Here is a 25,440-nt window from a genome sequence, read left to right as displayed (position 1 = left end):
AGTTTTTGCTTTTCATTATTTAAAATAGTCCCACATACTATGATTGCTCTTGAATTCTGCTCTTAATTTTCAATATTTTCATCTTTTCCTTTCAAGCTGTGTAGAAACCTTACATAAAATCACCAAGGAATTAATTATCATATGAACAGAGCTTGTAAGTAAAAAAAGCTTATCTTTATTCTTTTATCTCTAAGTGTGAAATTTACAAGAGCACAGCTTTCCAAAACCCAGATTTTTAAAAGAAAATTATTTTCCTTTTTTGTGCACCAAGTTCTTAGCACTGAAGCGCTATGCTACTTTGTATGTCTTGTCAACCCATGTTATTTAATTTGTCATCATTTACCAACTCTAACTAAACTAACAAAACTGTAAATTGTCTTTTTATTTGGGGATCTGCAACAATTTAAATTATTATTTTAATGAAAATAAAAGGATTCAATTAACGCATCTGTATAAAGAATAAATTTGTACAATGTAAATAAACAAAGCACCAGACTGGTGTCAAATACCCCAAGAAAGCAGTAAAGTTTCTATGTGAAATTTTATTTACCTTTTTTTTCAGGTAACAAAGTCTCTTTCCATTGCAACTAATTGAAGTCCAAGCTTCTTTTACTTTCTTAAGATTTTGAGTGACAAAGATTGCCACCTCTTCCTTGTATTTTAATTAACATTGTAAACTCTTTAAGTGTAGATAAAGAAATTCCTACATCTGAACAAAGCAAAACCAAACAAAAGTGGAGAAATCCACAAAGATTAAGTTCTGTATTGTAGTTCTGTTTAAACATTGTGCTTATTTCAAACTTTTTTAATAAGCTCATAGTAGTAGAACCACACACAGACCCAATTACATCTCAATATTGCAGACATCTACAATGTCACATGTTAGAACTATAGACCTAACAGACTACCTGTTAAAAAAGCCTTACAAAGCAAATACCAACCTGTACAATGTCCAAAACCATGCCAGCAGAAACAGTTCCAAACCCTGCCAGCAAAAAAGGTACAAGTATCTGCAGTGCCATAATACTACTCGATTCTTTGGGTTGTTTTCTACTTCCTTCCACAATGACATCCTCATTACTGCCACTAGAAAGAGTGTCGTCCTGCAACATGGCATCTGTTTCTGAAGTGTCCATTCCATCACAGTAATTGTAACTGGTAAAATCATCATATTTAGGGCTACAGCTGGATGGGCTGTGTCCATTGCTACCATGAAAGCTCGCTTCTGAGAAGTGATGGTATTCCGGGTGTTGTTCGGACCTGACATTAAAATTGTGTCCTACTGGTTGCAATCCATCTTGCCAGACACCATTCATCTTTTTGTGTCTTTCCTCTTGGTTTATTTGGTAAACAACAGGAACCATACTTAAAAGCAGCCTCAAAAATTTATCAGACTGAATTGTATTAAGATTTACGGTCCAGTTTACAAAGCCTTCTCTGTCATGGACTTTGCCATTTGTTTTGGAGATGGTAGATCTGCCTTTACAGTTAGTCATAGTGCTATAGAAGTACAGGTTGAAAAGCACTTTGTTCTTCAGATGTCAGCCAAGAAATCTTGCAGGTTAGTCACCAAGTGTCACACTTACAAGTGGACCAAAATGTTCCTTTTTTGCAAGCAAAAGTGTTTTTTCACTGCTCTCAAATCTTCAACATTTCCATACACAAGACTGGATCTACAAAAAAAGTAGAAAGTATATATTCACTTCTAAAATATTTTAACTCTACAGAATACATGAGACATTGGTTTAATTTTTCAGATCACAATCTTTTTTCTGTTTACCATGATTTAAAGTGATGTTGCTTCTATTTTGACATTTCCATCATGGGAAGAAAATAAACAATGATATACTGACAGTATGAAGTCATTTCACATTTGCTCCACGAGAAGCCACTTTACCTTGCTTTTCTTCAATCTTCATGTTGTGGTAATAATTGTAGCAACTTACTAGAAGAACAGTTCTAATGTGACACAAAGCTTTACTGACTTTGGTATTTATTACTAAACTCCATAAATACAAGTAAATTATTGGCATAAACAGAGAAACAATAGTCAGGGAGACTGCACCAGCACAATGTAGGAAAACACATGGCGTGGTATCTATGCAAAGCTGTGAAAACATTTTACAGACTGCAGCAAATGAAAATATTGTAGAGCTGGAGGACTTTTAAACTGCATTTCCTAAGAAACTCAGCTTCCTATGATCATATCTTTTATGATTCCTATACTTCCCTTCCCTCTATTTCAAAACTTTTAAGTCACCCAGTATTTTTAGAGCAATTTCAGGTAGACTTTACAGGAAGTGGAGACGCCAAAGCTTTTAGCAACTAATAGACTTGTAAGAGACCCAAGTTTGTGCCTTTGCTGCCAAGTGTATTCAAACATTAGCTGGGATAACTCACTCCAATATGGCCAGAGCAAGTCCACTTCAGAATTCCTGCTGCTCATAGAACTACTAGATTTGGGGTTTCTGAGTGAAAAGACTCAGAAGCAACATGATGATTTTTCCCTCTACCATTTGCTTTATCCAAGGGAGCTTTGACCAAGAAAGAAATATTTTAAAAATGACAATGAAATGTATGGCTTGATCTAGAAAAAAGCCAAGTTTTGCAAGAAACAGCAATCTTTTTTCCACAAAGCCAACAGAGGAATTTAAGTAACCAAGATTCCTTCAATCTTTTGCCACTCTAGCAGATTGTGCATTGTTGAATCTTTCCATTTCAGTGCATAAAAAACTCCTAGGCCTCAATTCTGGTTTCCATACACTTTAATTAGGAATTAAAAAAAAAAACTGTAGCTGCTATCCTGGAGCAGCTCTAACCACAGGTCAAAATGGTGCTCTGTTAAGTGCTACAGAAAGCCAGAACAAGAAGAAATTGAAGGATTTCACTTCACTCCCAGGAAAATGCATTGAGAAAATTTTCTGATAGCTTTAGCAATGCAGAGTCCGGCTCACTGCAGTTTCTCCCATATGTCCGCCATTCACATCACCAAAGTGCTAGACCAGTGACTCATGGAAATTATTCACTGCACTGGAACTCTGGCCAAAAATATTTAGGTTAATTATCCATATATTTTTTAACATATAGATTGTTCTCCTTTAAAATGTTTATATTTTATTAGGGTTTTTTTGAGAAATGAATTATTTGATAAGATTGCGGTTTCATTTAATATAAGAAAGTATTAAGAAATAGAAATCATATTTAAAAGGAAAAAAAAAAGGAAACAAACATTATTGTAGGAGTGACGGGGGGTCATGCACGGTAGGGACAGACGGAGACGAGATCTCTTTGAAGCTAAGTTGTATAACTTGTAGTTTATTACAAAGGCCGTGGGTGAAGGGCTCTGTTGCGAGCTGCCAGCCGCAGCTTGGAGCAGGGCCGAGAGAAGAGAGGCTTAAAGTGTAAGAGAGTTAACAGCAAAGGTTTAAGAGCGGAGAGCATGTAGAAAGGAGGAGGTGAAGGAGTGCAGAGGGAAGACAAAGAGACAAAGAAAGAAAAGGGCGCGAAGAGGAGCTCGAGAGAGCGAGCGAAGAGATAAGGGAGAAGAGAGATAAGAAAGCGCCAAAAAAGAGAGCGAAGTTCCCGTTACAATACAATAAATCGTCTTCAGTGTTGAATATGCAGATTCTCATTAACCAATCTACTACAGCATGCATATCTTATAACATTTCCACACAATCTATAAGAATCACTACATTACCATACTATGTTTACGTGTTAAACCCTAAATCTTATTCTTTGAGCCCCATCTGCCAAGCTACAAGGCTTGCTCTGACTCTTAGGCCTGCCTGCTTGCAGAGGGAATTGTTTCCTCTAGGGGAGATTACATTCAACTAGTCTCAACTAAAGTATCTCAAAAGTTGCTTTCATTTCTATCTCACTTATAGTTTCTATATTCTCAAAATCTTTTGCTAAGCAGTCATATTTAAAAGGCTTTCTTGTTTCATCCTCCCCAACACATTATTTGGTCAAGTTCCAAATGGAGGAAGGGCTAGTGCAGATGGCTAGTAATTGAGTAGTACAAAGCAGTTTGGATGACAGCCTTTTATGTTTTTCCTACCACAAAGACTTAGAATGACAATATGGGAACTTAGTGATAAAACCTGGAAAATGAGAACTTAAGAAGACAAACTGAAAACCATAGAACCATAAAATTGTTTAGGTTGGAAAAGTATTGTATAGTACAATATACAGGAAAGAGTAATAGTTCCTTCAGAGTATACAGAGAGAAGATAACTACAAACCCTTCTAAATGTAACTAAATGTAACTCATTTCTAAACATGTGTTCCAACAAAAATGATTTTCCAAATGTCATCTGGTTACATGCTAAATGTAACTCATTTCTAAATGTGTGTTCCAACAAAAATGATTTACGAAATGTCATCTGGTGCAATATTTTCATCCTAAGTTACAAGATGCTAATAATTGCTGCATTTTCGGGGGTATTTTGTACCCACAAGATGCAGGAAACCCTTTTGTTCGTGTTGTACTAAGGAAGAACAAGAACTTCCTGAGAAGCTTTATCATTGACAAGAAAAATGCCTATGTTGTCGTGTTGTCTAGAAAAGACACGGGAGCTAAAAAAGCAAGCTCTGCTTGAGTAATTCATGTGAAGAAAAGGCAGTTAAAATCTCAAAAATCTCTTTCCTGGTCTCTGTAGGAAGAGGAGATAAGTGGTTCTGGTTCCTTGACATATAATCTGGAGGTTACAGAAAAAGATGAAGTACTAAAAAAAAAAAAAGAAAGAGACAAAGACCCTTTCAGAAGTCAGGAATTAGCCTCAGATTTATCATAGCTGGCATATTACATATGAAATGAAAGGACACCTTGTCTTTGTCCCTACAGACAAAATAATGAGTTATGCCCAAACTATGAAAATAATTGTTCCCTCTTCCATATTGTTTCCCAGGTATCTACTTTCAATAGTTTCTTCTTTTCCTTCATATATTTCATAGCAAATAACAATTCCTATGTACTACCCACCTCTTTCTCTCAGTCCTGCAAGCATACACAAACAAAAACAAATAGTTCTGTAAACCTAAACAAATAGCAAATGCAGCCATACTCTGCCATTCATTGAAAATGTGTTCCTGAAAAATTAAACACTTGGCAATCCAAAAGAGAGCAAGCCAATTTTACCCATAAGAGTTAACACAATGCATGCAGCAATTTAAAAAACACACATGGAGACAGTGTACATGACTGACAGGAAGAAATAAATGCTGTAGAGAACAGGACCACAAAATGGAAGAGATGCTGACTTTTGCAAATGCAAAGCTGCTTTAGAAAGATCTCAGGTACTTGAGCTATGAAACTGAACACCTGATCATTAAGACATTTTTCTATCCTTCACTGTTGGTTGGCTTGCTTCATTTGAGAAAGACCACATGACCAAAAATATTCAACTGTTCAGGAAGAAGCTCAAAGAACTCTCATCACTATTGCCCAAAGAATTGTCCACATTGTTCCAGACAGATCTATAATGCTGTTCTCAAGAGCATGGGAAAGAAAATGCTTCTTCTTTACTTCCCCTTGGTTTAAAGAACATCTAGCATTAGCAGGATTAAGGGACCAGATTCTACAGCTAAATTTGATCAGAAAAATGTTAGACTGCCAACAATTCATTTAAAGCGTGAACACAATAAATCAGGGTGACCTTTTAAGAACCTTCAAAAAAAGGGGAAGGAGGAAGAATCAAGCATGAAATTTCTGTAGAGTAAACATTTTGACAGGCTAAAACAAATACTTACCAAAGTTTAGGTTGAGGGAAATTTCTGATTTTTTTCAGAGCTTGGCTAACAAAACCAAAAGATAACATCTATCTAAGTAATTCTGAGGGCTTTCATGGGACCCAAAGCTAATCACAGCACAGCTGAAGTTGCCAACATTTTTTTACAGCATTAATAATCTCTACACTGCACTTCCAGGCAGTCCACAATAAAATACAATTCTGTAAACATACCTGTCTGAGAAATGCCTCTCAGGACAAGAACAAGCCTTAGAAAAGGATTCAGGAAAGTAATATGAAACGCTAACAAAACACTGAACTTTAACAATTTGCCATAATAAGCAAAGATGAAGCTGGATTATTCCTTGGCATGAAAGACTCTTTTTGTGTCTTCAGAGATGAAACCAGACTCCTCCCACTGAAAGGATGAGAGGTAGCAGGCACCAATTGAAACAATGGAAATGGCATTTGAATATAAGAAAAAGCTGGGGGTTTTAATCATGACAGTGGCTGAACACAGGTTCAAAAAAGTTCTGGAAACTCCATCCTTGGTGACATTTGAAAACAAAGTGGACATGGTCCCAAGAAACCTGCTCTTCTTGACCCTACACTGAGCAGACATGGCTGAATAGAAAATTTCCTGAGATTCCTTCTGACCTCGGCAATTCTGAGATTCTGTAAAGCTGGAAATATGAGGGTTTGGGGGCATTCTTTAAGTTCAGAAAACAGGTGATACAGGGATCTGCATGGCCTCTTGTCCACTATTGTCATATGTATAAATACAAGTGTCATTATCACACTGACACCCTTATCACAGCCAGGGCTAATCATTTATATTAGTGTAGTGGGCCTATCAGTAGAAAGGGAATGCTACATAATATCACCTCAGCATTACAGAGAGTAAAGAGGCTGTATTATCATCAACCATTCCACAGAATCCGGAAACCAATGTGGTACACTGGGCTAAGATTACTTACACCAGATATTGAGGATAGCGCGTAAAAGGCTGCAAAACATGCTGAAAATCAACAAATGTTGCATGCAAGACAGATATAAGAATATTACGTACCATTTTTAAGTACTATGCAGTAAACTGGTTAACCCTGTGTTTATTGTATGGCAGTTGCTGGTTAAATTAACAGCAAAAGAAACAAATAACAAGAGGAAAAAAGACTAGAGAACTGCCAGATGCCTTCTTGTCAGTAAGGCACTGAATGATCTGCCACCCTCAGGCTCAGTTTTCAGACAAGTTTCAGACTGCTGCATTCCACTTCCTTTACACAGCAGCTTTCAATTTTGGCCCTGAGGAAGAGAAAAGCAACTGAGAGAAAAAGACTTAGTTTGACTCTGCACTTTTAAGGCAAGTCATCTAGAAAAGATCAAAACAGTCAAAACACAACAGCAAGGCTGTGAAATGTAGTTGGTTGTAAAATGACACAAATGGAATACTGTCACCGAGAAATGAAGGCCTTTGTCGGGGTCAAGCCATTTGTCGGTGAGGGGAGACTCAGACACTCAACATGAGTGATAAGCAAATTCCGTTTATTGAAGAGAGCATCAGACACTTATACAGCAAGTAATAAGCTTATGAATATTCTGTAAGCTAAGCAATCTCTTGGTTAAACTATACTATCAACTCTTCCTCATTCCTTAGGGGTTACATCTCTCTTTTCTCATGTCTCTTTCACTGTTTGTTATCCTACCACAGCTAGGCCCAAGGACACTGCTATCTGTGCAGGTGCAGGACTTGGAATTAGCCATGGTTTTGTACTTTTCCATTTTCTAGCAGCTAAATTCCCAACAGAATACCAGCATGAAAAATACCAGGCAAATCACATCCTTCAGACCATCAAAAGCAGGTGGGGTTAATGCAGTCCTCTAGGTTAAGTAACCAATAAGTACTTACCAGGATGAATCCTAACTACACTTTGGGATTCTGATTACAGGTCTCTACTGTCATCACCGAGGAGAGATTAATTACTTATTAACTCAGGCACTAGGATACAGACTTCCTACTGCTTTTGTGGATATATAGTAAAGATACTTGAAAAGAAAATTATACACTGTTATTTTTCCTCCTGAAGTATCTACCAGGCATACTACAGTATTTACGGATCCAGTTTCACAATCTCTTTAGGGCAGTAGATGTCTGCTGCCAAAACGGGTCATCCTATCTGCTCTCATCTTTTTACTCACATTACTAAACTGGTAAAGTGAGGATAACTAGGCATGTATTCTAAACATTGCTAGGACTCTTCCTCAAGACTAAACAATTACTTTATTTTACATGATCCACATACTGTAGTGTGGTCTATAACCTAGATTCAAAATGTGAGTGAAGAAGACACTCAACTACATCCTGAACAGTGGGCCAGGGGATGCAGAAATAATAACATTCAGTGAAACTACAGAAATAGCTACAACCTGAAGTTAACTGAGAATTAATGACAGCATAGAAAGTAAAGTAGAATAAATCACAAAATGTTTCTATGTTTTAGCAGAAAAGTATGGAAAGAGAATAAATGTGCTATCACACGTTAATTACGCTTAATTACACATTAAATAACGTTTGTTAACAAAAAATAGATGCTCGTTGAAGTCTATACGCGTGCTGTTCAGGTACAGGTTCCATGCTTGTCTAGTGACGCATATGCAGTGACCATCTGGCACATTTTTATGGGTGCAAAGGTGGGACCAGAACTGTCTGTACATACGGATGTAAAGAGTGCCAAGGAAAAGGGGCTACTGGGAGTGTTGGGCAGGTCTTATGCAGGCACAGAGAAAACGAAGAAAAGGCTCATTGTCTCGGCTACCTGGAGCAGTGAATAATTACGCGCACATGATGAAACGCGCTGCGGGGCCCTGAGGAGAGCAGGGTACCGGCCCGCCGGCGAGCAGCGGAGCCCGCCCGGCGCCGGGGGGCAGCTGGGGGTGCGGGAGAAGGGCGGGCGGGAGCGTCGGGCCCCGCAGCACGGGAGAGCGAGCCCCGCGACATCCGGGAACGCCGGCCGGGGCGGGAGGCAGGTGGCAACGAGTGCCCCCCAGCCCTGGGCGCTCTGGGCACCCCGGCATCGGGGCGGGCCAGCGTGGCGCTCGGGGGCCCGCCACTGGCCAGGAAACTTTCTCACCCGCGGCCCCCGCCACCTCCCACGGCTCGAGGCGGCAGGTCCCCGGCCCGCCCAGCCCCGCTGCCCTCGCTCCTCGAGCCGCTCCCTCCCCTCACCTGGGCGAGAGTGGTGCCGGCAGCGTGGCGGGGTTGCGCTCCATCGCTGCGGCGGAGTTGGAACAGCCGTCGGCGGTGACAGCTCCGCGCTAGGTAAGCGCCGCCGCCACTGAGCAGGCGCGAAAGCGGGCGGCCCCCGCGATGATGTGGCCCGTGATGCGCAGAGCTGCCGCCACTACCGGCCGGTCCGAGCCGCCGCTGGGCGGGGGAGGGAGGAGCCGAGCGCCGCCACCCCGCATCGCCCGTGGGACGGGACAGGATGGGATGGGGCTCCGTGGCCATGGTCGCTCCCAGCCTGGCCCCCGGGGCGAATCCCCCCTGCCCACGCTGCGAGCCCGCCTGAGTACCCTTGTCACTGGTCCTGCCGGCCCCCCGGCGGTAGCGGGGGACGAAGCTGCACCCCCGCCTCTCTGCCCCGCAAGAGCCCGGCTAGTGCCCCGCAGCCAGGAAAACAAAGCGCTGGGGAGTGGGGCGCCAGACCACTCCCCGGGCAGCGCCGGCGGCGGCAGTGCCTTTGCTTCCACTCGCAGAAGCTTTCTTGGCCGTAGCACAGGAGACGCCGTTTTGTGCTGCCTCCTGATTGCCAGTTACCAGAACATTTGCGCTCTTTCCTGCCAGTTGGCAAAAAGCAGCTTCCCCAAGAATCCAATTCTGTAAAGTGTTTGGGTCAGTTGGAATATCCCTGTTCTTGCCCAACTAGACTCTGCACCCGGCAAACAGCATGTAAGTCTGCAATTTCCTCCCTTGACATCAGCTGCCTCTGTTTAACTAAGTATGAAGCCAAGGCCTTGCTGGACTCCTGTTTTGCAAAACACTTAATATTAACACTTTACATTAATGCATTGAAATGGTCAAGCCATCTAAATTTGTGCATCTATTATCAATACTAGTATTATTCCTCAGTTGTTGCTCAACACTTTGAAGAGGTGAGGATGCCTTAACTGGAAGGTAAAAGGGAGGAAAGGAAGAAAGAGGATGAAAGGAGAAGATTGGTGACAACAGCCAAGCCCATAGCATCTCTTTTCCTGTCTACAGAGAGAAAAAAGCACTGGCAAGTCACCAAGTGTCTGCCATAAACTGGAGCTAGTTGCGGTGGTGAAATGTATTCGCAGGACTGGCGGGCCAGAACATTCTGCACTACAAGAGTGAAACATACAGGATCAGCTTGAACATTCACATCAATACCACCTTAAATGAATGAAGTAGCCCAAACTTCAGAGCTAATAATTCGGCTGTCTCAAGCTTGTATGTACTGGGGATTTGGGCTGCAGATACCATAACTTCCCTACCCTAGTACCAAACCTATATATCCATGGCCTGTGGATACCCTACAAATCAGATGAAGATCACATCTGCCTATGTTGCCAACAGGTGAGACTGTAAATCTGAGGTTTGGCAATAGCACCTGAGGGTGCTATTTCTGGCTTTTCTAATTGCTTGTCTGGTTATCTTGGGCAATCATTTCATCACTTACAACTACAGGTTCCTTGACAGCATTATGCCCCACCCTCCATGGAAATCACATCATACCCATGGATGAAATATATTGTTTGAGGTTCACACACTATTATTTTGGGTTGTGTACAAATTCAGAAATTCACTTTTGAGGCCCAGGGCAAGAAACTCAGTCTTCAAGATTTTTCAGTTATTAAAGCTAGCAATAGGATTTTTTTGGGAAATAAAAATTCTGGAGTGCAGCTGAGGAAGAAAAGGTGCAGGTAGCAAATTCGGTGGAATGCACCTGACACTGTGGATGGGCTGGGGAAGTGGCAGAGGACACTTGTTTGGGACAGTCTGTCAGGAAAACAGCAGGGTGGTCTCTTGCTTGAGGCCTTGAAGAGGTTTGCTTCTTCATGTTAATTCCAAGATACTGGGATCTGGATGGTTGTGTGGTTGGGTTTTTTCCTTCATCATTTTCCTCTGTCCTTTGCAATGAGGGTCTATAATCACCACTTACCTGATTACTATTTATTCTCATTTTCATCTTGGACTTCCTATCTTGTTTCTTATGAACCATTCAGTTTTCTTTTTGCAGTTTTCACATTGTCTAGATGTGAAAGGACAGAAACTGCGGAACCGATAAGGATAGATAAGGACAGAGATTGCAGAAGAAATCCTGACTAACAGGCTGTTTGTACCAGTGTCATCTGAACTTGGTGGTTGTGTAAGTTTCTTTTCCTAAGGATGATTAAAACTCCCTCAGGCTCTGATATTTCATTTTAGGTTCATTTATCAAATTCTGAAAATGAAAATGGGAGAGTTTTGAGAGACAAGCAGCTACTGGCAGGTGTTCAGGTGATGTTACCTGCTGGTAGATTGGTTCGACAGCCTCTTCATGGTGTTGGGATGGACTTTTTGTCCCAAATCACAGAATCAATCTGTTTGGAAGGGACCATAGTGAATCATCTGGTCCAACCTACCTGCTTAGGCAGGGTTTGCACAAAATTATGTCCAAACAGTTCTTGAATATCTCCAGTATGGGAGACTCTACAATGTGTCTGGGCAACTGATCTAGTGTGTGGTCACCTGAACAGTAAAGAAGGTCCTCCTCATGTTCAGGTGGAACTTCCTGGGCATCAGTTTCTGCCTCTTGCCTCTTGTCCTGTTGCTTGGTAGCACCAAGAAGAGCCTGGCTCCATCCTCTTGTCACTCTTGCCACTGATGAAATCTCCTCTCAATCATCTCAAAGCTAAACAGGCCTCCAGCTGCCTCAGCCCTTCCTCTTAAAGAGATGCTTCAGTCCCTAATCACCGTTGTTGCCTTCGCTGGACCCGCTCCAGGAGCTCCATATCCCATTTGTCCTGAGGAGCGCAGAACTGGACACAGCCCTCCAAATGTGCCTCACCAGGGCTAAGCAGAGGAGCAGGACCACCAACCTGGACCTGCTGGCAATGCCCTTCCAAATGCACGCCAGGACAGCGGTGCCCCTCGTGCCTTTGCTCTTGTTGTGTTTCAGGAGGTTCAGTCCGTGTCACGACGATCTTCCCACGGAGCGCTGTCCCCGCCCCCGCGCGGGCGGCAGCGCCGCTGCTCCTCCCGCCCAGCAGGGGGCGAGCCGTCGCCGAGCCCGCGGGTCGCTCCACTTCCGTGTGTGCGGGCGCATGGCGGGGCCCGGCGGCGCGGCGGGGCCGGCAGCGGCCCGGGAGCTGCTGGACGTGAGGCCCCGGCCAGGTGAGTCCGGCACCGGTCTGCAGCCAGCGGGGGCTCCCAGGTAGCCCGAGGGAGGGGCTCATCGGGCCGCCGGTGACCCACTGGTGATTGCGTCCCGCGTGTATTGAAGGGCTGCTCTCCCGGGGAGGGGCAATGCGAGGAAATCCACGTTAAGCTATGGGAAGTCGTAACGACGTTTTTCTGAGGACAGAGAAAAAAGTTAAAAAGACAGAACGCTGCGCTTTAATTAATGATACCGGGCGGATGGCTTCGTTGATGGTCATAAGGATAATAAGAATAATTAATGCCGAATTTCCTGGCACGCGTTTGGGTTTTCCGGCGCTGCTGCTGCCCACGGTTAGCAGAGGTCATTGGCACCGGGATTTAAATCAGTGCGACTGGCACGCCTCAGCTCCCACCTCACCGTGCCCTGCAGAGGGGAATTAGAGGTTGTTTTTTTAATTGCTATTACTGTAGCTTAATCAAAATTTGTCTCAAAAACAGCTTAAGGAACTTTAGCTTAAACTCAAGGAGTGTATGAAAGGTGACCTGCAGGCTGAGACCCCTATGTAGGCCTGTATTTCTTCCAAGAGCAGGAAAAGCTGATGGCAATTATGGAGAACTTGTCAGCTTAAGCATTTCAATACTGATTTGTTTGTTTGCAGGGCTGGAAGACATTTTGCTGATTAATTCAAAATGTAGCAGCAAAAAGGCCACAACTTTACAGACGGTTAAGGTGCCAAGGAGCAATGGTAAGTGCTTGTCCCTTGTACTGTGTCAAGTAGTACCTAACATTTGTGACACAACTTTTGCTTTGGCGCTTTCCTTGAAAAGGGAGAAGCCTTTGTATTCAGTTTCTAGAGGTGGCTGATCCTCCTCCCATTACAGTTCCATGTCCCACTGGTGAGTCATCTAACTGCTGCTGCAAAATTAGATTTTGCAATGCTGGTGTTACAGCTCTAAAGATTGTTCTTTAGAGCTGTAGTTTCCCAGTATTTTTTTAGAAGATTTTTTTGGGGGGCGCTCTTTTTTAGAAGTAATTTCTCAGTATGATATATTTGTTGTATTAAAGCATTTAATTTAAAAAGGACTCCTGTCAAATTACTTTATGTTTTGTGATTGATCTGAAATTTGAAAAGATTGTTACATCAAATTCTTTGTTGGATAAAAGTCTCTTCAAAAATGACAGTGTTTCAAAGATAGATTATAACTGTTAGATCTTTGTGTAGCTCACCTGAAACAGTACCTCTTCTTAAAGAAAGAAGACTAGTGTTTGGCTCATCTGCATTGTTGAGATCCATAAAATTAGAAGGTTTTGAGAAAATGGTAAAAAAGACAGGTGCCTCAGGCAGCAGATTTGTGAACAGTGCTAATGCAGCAGAAAAAGTTTTCTAGGCTGTAGAGCAGACGTACGAAATAGAACAATAAGCCTCTGTGATTTACCCTTTTAGGTTGCAACAAGTTTATTTAATGTATATCTTTAGAAGGTTAATATGAATGAGTCTCTGTGCTTTGTCTCTCATAAACGAGCCATTGTGTTAGAGAAGTCTCTATTGTGTTAACTACAGTTACGTGCACTTCATATGATTGGATAGAATTATTGTCAATATGTTGTTGCTTTATGTGTGATTGGCTGAAACTTGGACTGAGATGGCTTTATGCTATGCTGTAACGTTATGTTTCCTTGGCATTCCATTTGAATCAGCGAGCTGTTCACATCTGTTGTCTCCGTTGTCCTAACAATGTACTGAGACTGATGTTTGAAATAAACAGCTCACGGCACTGATTTCGGGTGTCCCATCCCTGTTTGTGGCTGTATATAGTGTGCCAATGGCGTGCATGTGTGGAGCAGTTTATTTGAAGAAGTTCTGGAGGTGAAAGTACTGTCTTCCTCCAAGGAAGGTTTATGAGTGTGATTCTCCTAATTTCCATTGATTACATTAAAATTCTTGTGAACTCCCACTGGAGCTGTAGAGGATAAGTGCTTTATACTTCAACCTGGAGCTTCCATCTCTATTCCACCGTCTTAATTTCAGACTTTCTTTTGTTAATTATGTTGACCTTTCATTAGTCTATCGTGGCATCTGCTGCAGCTAATTTTTCCAACTTCTTTGAGACCTTCAGTCTGTACTTAGTTATCGTAGACAGCTGGAAATTACAGTTGAAATGGAATCTGTTATAAAGGCTTATATCTGAGGTATAAATGTGAGCACTAACGAGCATCTCTTTGACTTTACATATGTATGTATCTTTTCAGTTTTGGACCAAGTACAGAGCTTTTTACCACAGATGGCCCAGGCAAATGATGAGCTCAAAAGAAAAATGGTAACAGCACCCGCTCATCAGTTTGATATTGAACATCTAGACAGTGAAACAGAAGAAGTTATAGAAATGGTAAATAAATTTTTTTATTTTAACATCAATCTAGATGGGATTAAAATAACTCTCTGATCTTAGAATGAGTAATATGATAGATAAAGCAAAGTCTTTACTGTCATACTTGCGGAATTTAATCACAGGAGATAAAGTAGTTTAAGACTGGAATAAGACATGCTTTTGAATCTACAACTCTGAATCAAAAGTCACAAATTGTATTTTAAATGTCATCTAGGTGATTATGTTTAGAAACAGGACAATATAAAGCTTAGTAAGGCATAACAGAAGGCTTTAGTATAAGAATAATAACTGGCTTTCAACTCTGCTCTGTTGGTATTTTTAGGAATGACTAGATCTTGGGTTTAGAAAAGTTGCTGGTGTTGTCGTGATCCTTTGTTGATGCTATTTGTCTGTTTCTTTACAGTCACATAAATATTTTATTTCTGTTTTAACTGAAGTGCTGCAGCCACATGCTTATATAAGAAAACTTTGTTTTGAAGGTGATATATGTGCATGACCCAGCCAAATGCCTTCTGGCTAAGCAGACCTCAAAAATTATAGCTCTGTATATGCATATAGGAGATCTCTTCAAAAGAAATTCTGGTGGCTTAAACTGCTAGTTATTTTAGCGTAGTTGTAGTGCCCTGAATACTACTACATTTTAAGATATAAAGTATATTAATATTTATATCTACATGTGTTTGTATTTTTGTAAAGACCCCTTATACACTAAATGTTTTAATTTGAATATTTTACTGAAAAGTACTTTTGTTGCCTGCTGCTTGTTAGTTTAAATACCTGATTTAAACAATCTGAGTTCAGCTATTGACTAAGTTCTGTCTTTGGTAGTGATATAAATATGGCGTTAGATTTCCTGGGCCAGTAATACTGATGAATCTCTTAATGATATTTGTAAAACCCTAGGGAAACTCAAAAGTCTTTTTTATGGTGGTTGTGATTTTCTTATGGTAGCAGGATGTTTAGTGTGTTTACCTTGTTTTACTCCAGTGATAGAAGTGCTGTAGTGTGTGTGTATATATATGTGTATGTATGTAGTATACATTACATGTAAACAAGATGGTTTTTTTTCAGAATGTGGCTGTAGTTGAACTGAGTGATTCTGATACAGATGAAGAGTTGCTGACTTCAGAAGATGACTCAGAATCTGATGAAGATGACTCTGTAATTGATGAAGTAACAGCAGACAACATTAAGTTTCCTAAAAAAAAGGGAGAAAAGGGCAAAATAGAAATTTTGGACAGCAAAGCAAATGAGTAAATCCATTTTATTTTACTTTTAAAAACCCCAAACCAACCAAATAATGTTTTTTCACTTCGAAGAGTTGTCCTTTAAAACCACTTTGTTTCCCAGTGTAGGATCTCTCAGGATCCTGTGCAATGCTATAGTTTACATGGTGGAGAATTCAGGATCTGCTCATGGCTGGGGAAGGCTGGGTTTCTGAAGAATGAAGTGCAATTTTATTCATCAAATAACAGGAAAATGCACTTCATAGTAGATTACACCCAGAAAACAGCTAGAGTAAAGGGACACTTGAAAATTGAAAATTCCTGTTCTGTTGCTTTGTTCTTTGTTGAATAAAGATTTTTTTTTTTATAGGAAGATAGAAGTTTTTGCTTCAGGGGCAAGAAAGAGTTAACTAGGAAAAAAGCTTTGTTTTCATATTCCATGTACTGTTCTTCACTCTTAAACATGATCTTTAAGTACCCTAGAGGTATATCTACATTGCATTAATGGCAGTGACTGCTCAACACTGGAGCCATGGCTGAGCTCATTTCCAGATGAGCCAGCCTGGGTAAGGACTGAGCAGAGTTCAGCAAAGGGTTACTTAGTACTTACCCTGTGTGCCTGCGCTGGGCTCCACACCAGCACAGGGAGCTTAGAGGCTCCTCTGGGAAACCTTTGTAGCTGTGGTGCAAACACCCTCCATACTCAAAGGATCAAGGCTGCCTCTGGGGTGTTAAGATGGCTTTAAGCTACACATCTCATCCCCTGATTTCCCTGCCATGTTTCCAGTCTCCATTTTGTTACTGACAAAAGGACAAAAGGGTGAATTTTCTTAAAGTACAATGGTTTGGGCTATTACATTTACTTCATAGATCAGTCTGCATTTCAGAAGAATCTGTCATGCTCCTGGATGTCATTGTTTCTTAAAGGAACACTGTATTTTCTACACCATTAAAGTAAAACTTTCTATACTGTATTTGCTCAAATATTAAACTTAATGTCATGACTTGAAATCTGCAGTTATCTATAGAATTTATTTTGAATCCTGTACTTAAAGTTCTAGTTTTAATACCTGTTTCTGTAGTATTTGTGCTAAGAAATAACAGGGATTCTAGTCTTTATTTTACAATGTGGCTTAAATATAAGATTATTTACTGATTAAACCATGGAATATTTTAGTGAAGGGGAAGGATGGGGATCAAAGAATCAGACTATTTGCCTTTAATAGCAGCCCACAGATCAATGAAGCTTTTCTGAAGGGTGTTTTTGCATTCCAAGAGCAAGGAGTCTTAGAAGGCTTAGTTAAATAAGGTCTTAATCTATAGAAAATTTCTTCCAAACTGAAAAAAGTTTGAAAACCAACATCTGATCTTGGTCATTTAACAAGGCATTTTCCCAGAGATTAAAAAGAACCCAAAAGTGTGAAATACAAAGTAATAATCATACAGTATGAAACAGTGATTACAGTCCATGTGCACAGACACAAAATGTGATTTTAATCCATTAATGTAACCACCTTTTAAACTGCAGGCAGATCACACATTCTGTATCAACAAAAAGGTAGAAAATATTTTCAGTAACTTTAGCTTGATATGCATAGTTTAACACCAATATTGAACTCTGTATGTACTATACAAAGATCATAGTAAGTGCACTTCCTTGCATTGATTTACTTCTTATGGCACAAAGATTTTCTGTACTGCTGAAAAGTCACCAGAGCAGAGCGTTTCATTGCTACCATAAAACCTGAACTGGTTTGTAGCAAAAATGGCATAATCAGTATATTCTAGTTCAACTTTGGAAGCCTTATGACTTAAGGATTTAAAATGATCATGTAAACATTATGTCACAGAAATATGAAGTAGGTGTGTGAGAACTTATTCTTCAGTTCTATTTAAAAAACAGAAACTGAACCATATTTTTGGGGGGGGTGGTTTTGGTGGGGGGAGGTTGGGGGGAAATTGGGCTACCAACTGTTGCTGCTACATAATTCAAATAACTTCAGGGTGATTTCCAAAAGCCATTGTCAGTCAGACTAAAATCTGGACCTAATTTGTAGAAACTTATCCGTGGAATGAATACTTGTTTTTTTGGTTGTAGCACTGCAGACAGCATATCCTAGGTGTGGTATCAAGCGCTTCATGTGGTAATCAAGATTCAAACTCTGCTGAAAGTCTGCTTCCCAAGTGAAGCTGTTACTTTAATATTCTACAGTGATGGCTTTGGTTCTGAGATATTCATGAAGAGCTTCTTCACCTGTACAAGCACAATATTCACCTGTTAGAACAGCAGCTAAATGAATTGTGTGAGTGTAATTTTTATTAAGAAAAAATTTGAAACACTGTAGCCAATATTTGAGTCCTTAAGGAACAATGAAAACTAATTACCTTCCCACTGTGATTTACAAACCTGGTTTGACAAGGGGCCAGACCCAACACATGTGAAAGAAAAAGGAACTGGATTTAACAAGCAGTTCCCCAAGCAGTAGCAGTCTTTAGATGGCCACTGGGGAACTCATAGCTGTATTTATGAACTTTGCTTCTCCTCTATTAAAGAGATAGAGAAGCTGTGTGAAAAGCAGTAATTTTTTTTTCCCTGACATCATCACTCATTTTGGTTTCAAGAAATGTCTTTGAAGATTCCAAAAGCAAAAATCTGTTGTGTGAATGAAATTTGATTTTCCTTTTTTCTCTGCCCTGAAGCTTGATTTATCCAGACTTGCAAAGCTTCTTTGACAGTGGACTTCACTTTTCTAGAAAGTTGTTTTGGAAAGAGAGTGTTTTTTAATGCATCTTTTTCTGAGCCTGTTGACAAATTTTGGTGACATTTTAAGCTATAAAAAGTTTCCCATGCTCTTACCTAGAGGAGAAACCTAAATTAGCATTCTCTCTGAGGGAAATAATATTTTGGCCAATACCATTGTTACTTGACAGCCTTTTGTAGCCTATACAGAGCTCTAAAAGCTGTAATTTATTTGTCTGCTCTCAGAGCAGTTGAAAAGGAATATTCTGCGTTATTTAGCAAATGTACAGGAAATGCTGAATGGGAGGTATTGAAGTGGGAATATTTAGGGGGGGAGAGGAATTGGGTTAAGGATTGTAATTCTTTCATTGATTAGGACTCTGAGACAATAAATGAGGGAAGGAGACAACTTACCTAAATCTTTCCCAAAGCCAGACAGTTTAAATCCACCAAATGGCGCTGCCACATCAGTTTTGTTGTAAGTGTTAATAAAAACTGTTCCAGCTTCTAGCTTTTCACTGATGTAGAGAGCTTTGTTTATGTCTTTTGTGAAAACTCCTGAAGCTAAGCCATATTCTGTGGCATTTGCCCGTTGCAATACTCCATCGACATCCCTGTGGGGAAAATATATTATTTAATTGCAGCTATGTAAAATAAACAAGTGTTAGCAACCTTCTACCTTCAGTGTCATTGAGACAACTTTTCCCATGGCCTTTCTTCTCCAGCGAGCTTTTTAAAAGATGACTTATTAAGGACGAATCTGTGTGTCAATCTGACAGATCCATGGCAGTTCACACTCTTGCTTCAAGCTCATGAAGCTCGTAACTTCACTTTTCAAAGGTTAATAGCTACACTGAGAAATGCCACAGGAAATGTTGCTACTGTACAACTTGGGAATTAGAGCAATACAAAAATGCCTGTAAAGCAGATGATGAATCAGTTTGCTCAAATTGTGTCCAGCTTTACAAGTTAATGCAGAATTAAAGCTGGAATTTAAACTGCTATCAAAACATAACTTTTCAGACTATTTCCAGAGTGCTGTTTTCTATCTGCATCTCATCTCCATACATCTTCAAAAATCAATAGTAGTTTAAAACTTTAAAAAATTTAATGCAGTTCATTAAGACTACAGAATTTATGGATGTGAAAGGTTATCTACGTGGCTGGTTCTTAACTTTATTATCAAACTGCAGAAGATGAAACCTGATGGAAATATTTATGTGAAGTTTCTATGTAGTGTTTTAATCTCATCTGTATGCTAAATAATTCTTATGATCCAGAATGAAAGAGATTAGAAAATACAGTTTACAAAATAAATAGAGCAATTTTCATTTGCAACAGTAATGTGCCAGTGTTACACAATACACAACACTGCAGTCTTCTATAACAGGAAAAATAAGTAATTCCACTGGGAAAAATACACATTTTGTAATTTGAGCAAGCTGTTGCAATTACCACACAAACTTCACTAAAACGTTTCACTAAATACTAGGTATTCAGATTGGTCCAACAAGATTTTACAAACTACTGTGTATGCTGTTACTTCTTCACTTTGGATGAAAATACAGTAACCAGACGAGAACATACCCATTTTTAAATTTAGAGATGACCATCACAGGACCAAAGGATTCTTCCTGGGCAATATACATGTGGTCTTCAACATCTGTGAATACAGTGGGTTCCATGAAGAAACCTAAAGAGAGGATAGAGCATGGTTTTGAGCATCGTAAAAGGGTTTTCTGTTGTCCAGGCCATTTCTGTCCCATGCTTTGAGGTCATAAATAACTTGCAACTTGAAACAGAAAGTAATTATGAATGAAGTGTGAATGGAAATATATGCACTTCAAGAGAAATAGCGGACAAAAGGGTAAAAGAACAGCTTGTACATCAGTGACAACGTGTGCTGTTCCCTGCCAGGCTGGGAGGTCTGCATGCCACAGCCCAGGTGACTTCTTGGGGGAAGACCCCTGTTATCTGACAGCAGGAAGACAAGGTTACAGCAAGACACAGAGGCCACTGTTCTTCTTGCTACCCAACAAGAAGATGGATTGTAAGATCTAAATAAAGATCTCATACTTTATTTGCACAGCTTCTCATAATATGAGATTTGAAATCTCTGTGGTATCATGGGCTTACCTGGTACTGTTCCCATGATATTGCAACTCCACAAAATACAGCTGAGATAATCGTGACTGCTCTTGCATAAAGTGTAAAAGTTCTAAATATCTCTGGAAAGCCTTTTACCTGGTCTACGTACTTGTCTTCCTCCATACACTAGAGTGGCTCCTTCTTTTACTCCAGTTTCACAGTATTGAAGCAGCTTTTCCAAATGTGCCTTGTGATTTTGTGGACCATGATCTGTAGCTCTGTCAAGTGGGTCACCAATTTTCATCTTTTTTATTTCTTCAACCTATGGGTTACCCAATTAAAATGAAGTTACATAACACAGCAATATCGTTAAAGTGACCAGAAATTAGGAATGCTGTCTTTGGTGCTAGGAAGATGGAATCTAAGAAAATACTGTATTCTTAGATATAATGCTTTTCTCTTTTTGTAATTAGGCTTTGTCTTTTGTTTCATAATCTCTAATTACTTCCAAAAGTTTTTGATGCTTTGTTTATGTGTGTATTATCTTCTGCTATTAAGATAGGCATGTAAAATGTTAACTTTTAGTAGTGGTAAATGACTTAGGACAGACATTTCCTGTTCTTAAGCAAAATAAATGAATTCTCCAGTGCCACAGCATGGCGACTATTGCATTTTTTAATAGCGACCTTTGTATTATTCTAGCTGTGCTTCCTATATTCCTTTTTTTGACTTTACAGAAGCCTTCTTCAAACATATTGACCTGAGTTCAGTAATTATTTGTAATCTTATTTTCCTAGTCAAATATGAATTTTCACTGAAGGTACAATATCTATTTAACTGCCACTTAGCTGTGTATTACTGGTACAAATATCTCCCTTCAATGCTTCCTTTTAACCATGTAAGAGGACCCTGAGAAGCATCACTGTCTATCATAAGCAATAATGAGAAAATAGGCAATTGAAAATAAGAAACATAAGTGTGTATAAAACTAGTGGATCCTTCTGCCACAGTAAAACATATGCTTAAACTTTTGTCCTTGAATATCTTACCACTTTTCTAACAAACTCATCATGAATTGATTCTTCCACAAACAGCCTGCCAGCTGCAATGCAGTTTTCTCCTTTGTTGAAATACACTGCTCCCATACCCTGATCAGGAAAAAAACATAAATATTTATATGCATGTTGTTTAGTCACCATTCTGCTCCCTTAGGTTGTATGCAGTGTTTGTGACCCCAGATGTTTAATGCTTTATGTTAAAGGATATTACCAATGCAATATCTTATGGACTTTGAACACAATATGGCTGGTAGGGAGGTGAATTATTATGATTGATAATTGATGCATGATTGATTGATTGATCGATTGATGAAATAAAAACTATATGGCAATAGGGAGCTCAATTCTTTGTTTTGTTGTAATTGCTAATGTATATTTCTTGTAGTATTGCCTTTTTGGGGCAGCATGAACAGTTAAATTGTGCTAGCACAAAGAAATATGAGTCTGTTTTCTAACAGATCTCAAGGTTTTTTGTGTAAAGGATCCCTGGTATTTTTTTGTCAAGTCAAGAAGAATACTGCAGTACTGTGAGGATTTGGATAAAGGCTTTGAATAAATTTTACTTCAAAGTAACATTACCATTTTTACAGCTCTGTCAAGTTCACAGTCACTGAATATGATCAATGGTGATTTGCCACCAAGTTCCAGAGAAACTCTCTTCAGGTTAGCAGCTGCACTGTAAAAAATAAAAATAGTAATATAAAACCAAAGTAGTAATATAAACCCAATTTTTAATATATTTTTCCATTGTTTCCTTTGAATTATAACTAGTGAAAATGTATAAACTCTACTGTCAAGTAGTGATTTAATAGAATTCTACATAGGGGTAAACAACCATATACAGTTATGTTTTTTTGTTACTGCTACATGCACAACATATCTAGTAAGGTACTTCAGAACCAGACTAAGCAGTGTTTATTTATGATCCTTTTGCTGAGAGTACCTCTTCATGATCTGTTTACCAGTTGGTGTTGAACCAGTGAATCCAACTTTGCGAACGTCTGGATGTTCGGAGAGGTGCTGTCCCACTAAGCCACCTATCAGAGTGAGGAAAGCAGTGTAACTGGATGGTACATGGACAATTTTTACTATTCCAGCAGCAGCACTGGAGCTGCTGAGAAGGAGCTTACACCACAAATCAAATACAGTATCACATTTCTATTTATATTTGCAGCTTTATTCCTATGTCTATGAATAAGTTTTATAATTAAGTGAGCATGTTTCTCTGTAATACATTCTTTTCCAGAGTGTTTGTGTCAATTGTGTGAACTTGTAAATAGTGTAGGCTGACAGCTCCTACCACAGACTAAAGCCAAATTTTTCCAATTCTCTTCTGGAAACATATGAAATCACCGCATGAAAAGATGCAAGCCTAGTACCTGTGAACAGACCTATGTAAAAGAGCTTCAAAAACGTGAAGAACTTCACCAGTTTTAGCATGATTTCTCCCAGAAAAAGAATGAGTTCAAGTTTTACCTGAACCGGGCAGAATATTTATAACGCCCTTAGGAAATCCAGCTTTAGCTGAGAGTTCTGCAAACTTCAAGGAAGTCAGAGGTGTGACCTAAGTAGAAACATTTATATTAAGTCTCCTATTTTAATCAGATGCATGATACCTTTTACATTCAATACATCTTAGTTTTGATACAATATTCACCTTACAGTATTGGCATATTAGAAGTGATGGCTTCTTATGGAAAATAATTAATTCTTGAAAATGAGATTAGCACCGGAGCAGAATTGGAGTCAATCAATACTTTTTATCACCATGGCAGTTTGTATTATTACAAATGCACTTTCAAATATATGACACAGTCAACATATGACAGATCAATGTATGAGTGAAATCTTCTATATTGCCTAAATCATTCTGCCTTAACAGGGGCATCTGGGCCATCTGTATATTTCTTTTTGCTCTTACCTGAGCTGGTTTGAGTACAAGGGTATTGCCTGCAGCCAAGCATGCTGCGCTCTTCCATGCAAGCATCATCAGTGGGTAATTCCAGGGGATAATAATTGCACAGACACTTCAGGTGGGGAAAAATGGGGAAAGATTAAATATTTGATGGCAGCTTTTCAATGGCTTTTCTGTATGTCAAATCTGTCACTAAGAAGAAAAAGTGACACTTACCCGATTGGCTCTTTCTTGGTGAATGTTAGATTATGGTTTGGCCGGGCCTGGTTAATTGGAATTGTAGCACCCTAAAAGACAGAGGACGGACAAATCTTCATACTGATTTATAACTTTTATTACAAATATATTTGCCATGTAAGTATGTTTCAGAAAGCTACAGAGTAGGCTTCAAAACCACAAGCATTTTTGCATGAGGGAAAGGGGCACAGATGCTTCTACTGTATGATTTCCTATTGTGAATATTGTAAGGGTCCTGATTGTCAGCTGGGTGAAATAACAGCACAGATTAAAAAAATGTATAGGAGAACATAAATCAAGGGTCTGATGAACAAAAATAAAGCTGGATGATATTCTTGATTGGTCTTAAAGATACTGGAAGAAATGTTCTTGAATGTGTGCCACACGTTCTGCCATCAAGCAAACTCACCAGCCTTGGTCAGACTGCAGCAAAGCACAAGTCTCTGCACTTACCTGCTTAATAAGCACAGTGACATTCTGCTCCATGAATAACCAAGAGCTGACCAAGCAAGTATATTAACTGTGACACCTCAGCTGATTTCTTCACTATTTAGAGCTACATTCTAAATCCATATTCTCCAGATGGAGGTGGACTTTCCTTTTGTATTGACAGGGAAACCCATTCTAGGTAAAATTCTAATTTTGCTTTAGTTTTTGATTCCTCAATAAATTTTTCCTTTTACTACTTTTTGGCACTGTTTCAGAAGAATAACAACAAAAAAGAAGTGTAGAGAAGCACTGCCATTGATCATTTCCTTTACATATTCACTTGCCTGAATTTTGTCACACCATCCAGCAAAGTATCTGAATGTTTGCACAGACATTCCAATATGAGTCTTCAGAGCTAAAGTGTAGACAGCTCCTGAGTCAATAGACTCTATTGTCGCTAACTCCTCTTGATGTTCTTCCATCAGATCTGCAAGTCTTTTTAGAAAAATGTTAAAAATCCGCATTAAAGGAAATGACATCTAAAATTATATTAGGTGTGGCAAAGAAGCATAATAAAAATAGCATTGCCACTAAATTTGGAGGTGGAGGCACTACTCCTTAGTATCAGCAAAGGATTGAACAATTGCCCATTACTCTGCAAATGCCTTTACATTGCCTGTAGTAGAGACTGAATGAAGACATGAACTGTGCAAACTCACTTAAGGTGTAAGTAAGACCATAGTAAGTATTACTAAATTGATAATAACTATCAATGTCTCAAAAATACATCTGCACAGATTGATACCTGTACTTATGAGGCCCTACTGTTAGTTTAGTGTCCCCTGTTGAGGTCTATTTGCATCAAAGAATTTTCACATTCAGTCCTCCACATTGTCTCACATGCATTAATGTTTTTCTTCAACTTCCCTCTGTGATTTGGTACTCAGATATATAATCAGTGCTCCCACGTGATTTTGTGAGCTTAAGAAAAGTGCATTTTGGATCCTGTAAACAGTATTCAAAACTGGGTGTAAAACTTGTGAAATTTTTCCATTATGTAACTTCTAACCATTTAAACCATTTGCATAGATGTGGGAAAACGCACTTTTAATACCTGCTTTAAGTGTATCCTGGAGACTCAGCTACAGGTCACGGCATTGGCAGTGTTGTGTAAGAGAATGGATTTGGGCATGTGAGGGACAAATGAGAAGGTTCCATTTAAAGTGTGCTTAATATTTTCTATTAATG

At 39.5% G+C, this 25,440-nt stretch overlaps 3 protein-coding genes across 8 annotated transcripts in view; 1 reads left to right on the top strand and 2 right to left on the bottom strand.

The window, feature by feature from the left end:
* SLC41A2 (solute carrier family 41 member 2) overlaps window positions 1-9,141 on the bottom strand; it is an 87,145-nt gene extending 78,004 nt beyond the window's left edge. For 4 of the 5 annotated variants that reach the window (XR_010438687.1, XR_010438688.1, XM_064702551.1 and 1 more), the window contains exons 1-2: window positions 8,953-9,141; window positions 942-1,673 (exon numbers count right to left, since the gene is read on the bottom strand). Coding sequence is in view for 3 of the 5 variants with exons in the window: in XM_064702551.1 (XP_064558621.1) it covers window positions 942-1,496 (555 nt within the window). In the remaining 2 variants the exon portion in view is untranslated. The remainder of the gene's footprint in view (window positions 1-941; window positions 1,674-8,952) is intronic. The other variant, XM_064702550.1, reaches the window with a different exon arrangement.
* A 2,617-nt stretch (window positions 9,142-11,758) lies between these two features.
* NOPCHAP1 (NOP protein chaperone 1) lies at window positions 11,759-15,756 on the top strand. The gene is made up of 4 exons (XM_064702549.1): window positions 11,759-12,123; window positions 12,768-12,854; window positions 14,360-14,496; window positions 15,571-15,756. Exons 1-4 carry the CDS (start codon window positions 11,787-11,789, stop codon window positions 15,754-15,756), a joined length of 747 nt encoding a protein of 248 aa, XP_064558619.1. The 5' UTR covers window positions 11,759-11,786.
* Window positions 15,757-17,617: 1,861 nt separating this feature from the next.
* The window catches only part of ALDH1L2 (aldehyde dehydrogenase 1 family member L2), a 28,633-nt gene continuing 20,810 nt past the window's right edge, over window positions 17,618-25,440 (bottom strand). Inside the window, exons 13-23 of one of the 2 annotated variants that reach the window (XM_064702547.1) lie at window positions 24,537-24,687; window positions 23,743-23,813; window positions 23,533-23,638; window positions 23,088-23,175; window positions 22,555-22,648; window positions 22,191-22,287; window positions 21,603-21,701; window positions 20,710-20,875; window positions 20,053-20,158; window positions 18,880-19,079; window positions 17,618-17,979 (exon numbers count right to left, since the gene is read on the bottom strand). In XM_064702547.1, the coding sequence (XP_064558617.1) occupies window positions 17,924-17,979; window positions 18,880-19,079; window positions 20,053-20,158; window positions 20,710-20,875; window positions 21,603-21,701; window positions 22,191-22,287; window positions 22,555-22,648; window positions 23,088-23,175; window positions 23,533-23,638; window positions 23,743-23,813; window positions 24,537-24,687 (1,234 nt within the window). In that variant the 3' untranslated portion in view covers window positions 17,618-17,923. Of the gene's footprint in view, window positions 17,980-18,360; window positions 19,080-20,052; window positions 20,159-20,709; window positions 20,876-21,602; window positions 21,702-22,190; window positions 22,288-22,554; window positions 22,649-23,087; window positions 23,176-23,532; window positions 23,639-23,742; window positions 23,814-24,536; window positions 24,688-25,440 lie in introns of those variants that run through there. The other variant, XM_064702546.1, reaches the window with a different exon arrangement.

This window comes from Zonotrichia leucophrys, chromosome 1A (assembly GCF_028769735.1).
Source record: "Zonotrichia leucophrys gambelii isolate GWCS_2022_RI chromosome 1A, RI_Zleu_2.0, whole genome shotgun sequence".
NCBI classification, from domain to species: Eukaryota; Metazoa; Chordata; class Aves; order Passeriformes; family Passerellidae; genus Zonotrichia; species Zonotrichia leucophrys.
Note: the sequence above shows the minus strand (reverse complement) of the source record. Positions and strands in the feature narration are given on the sequence as shown.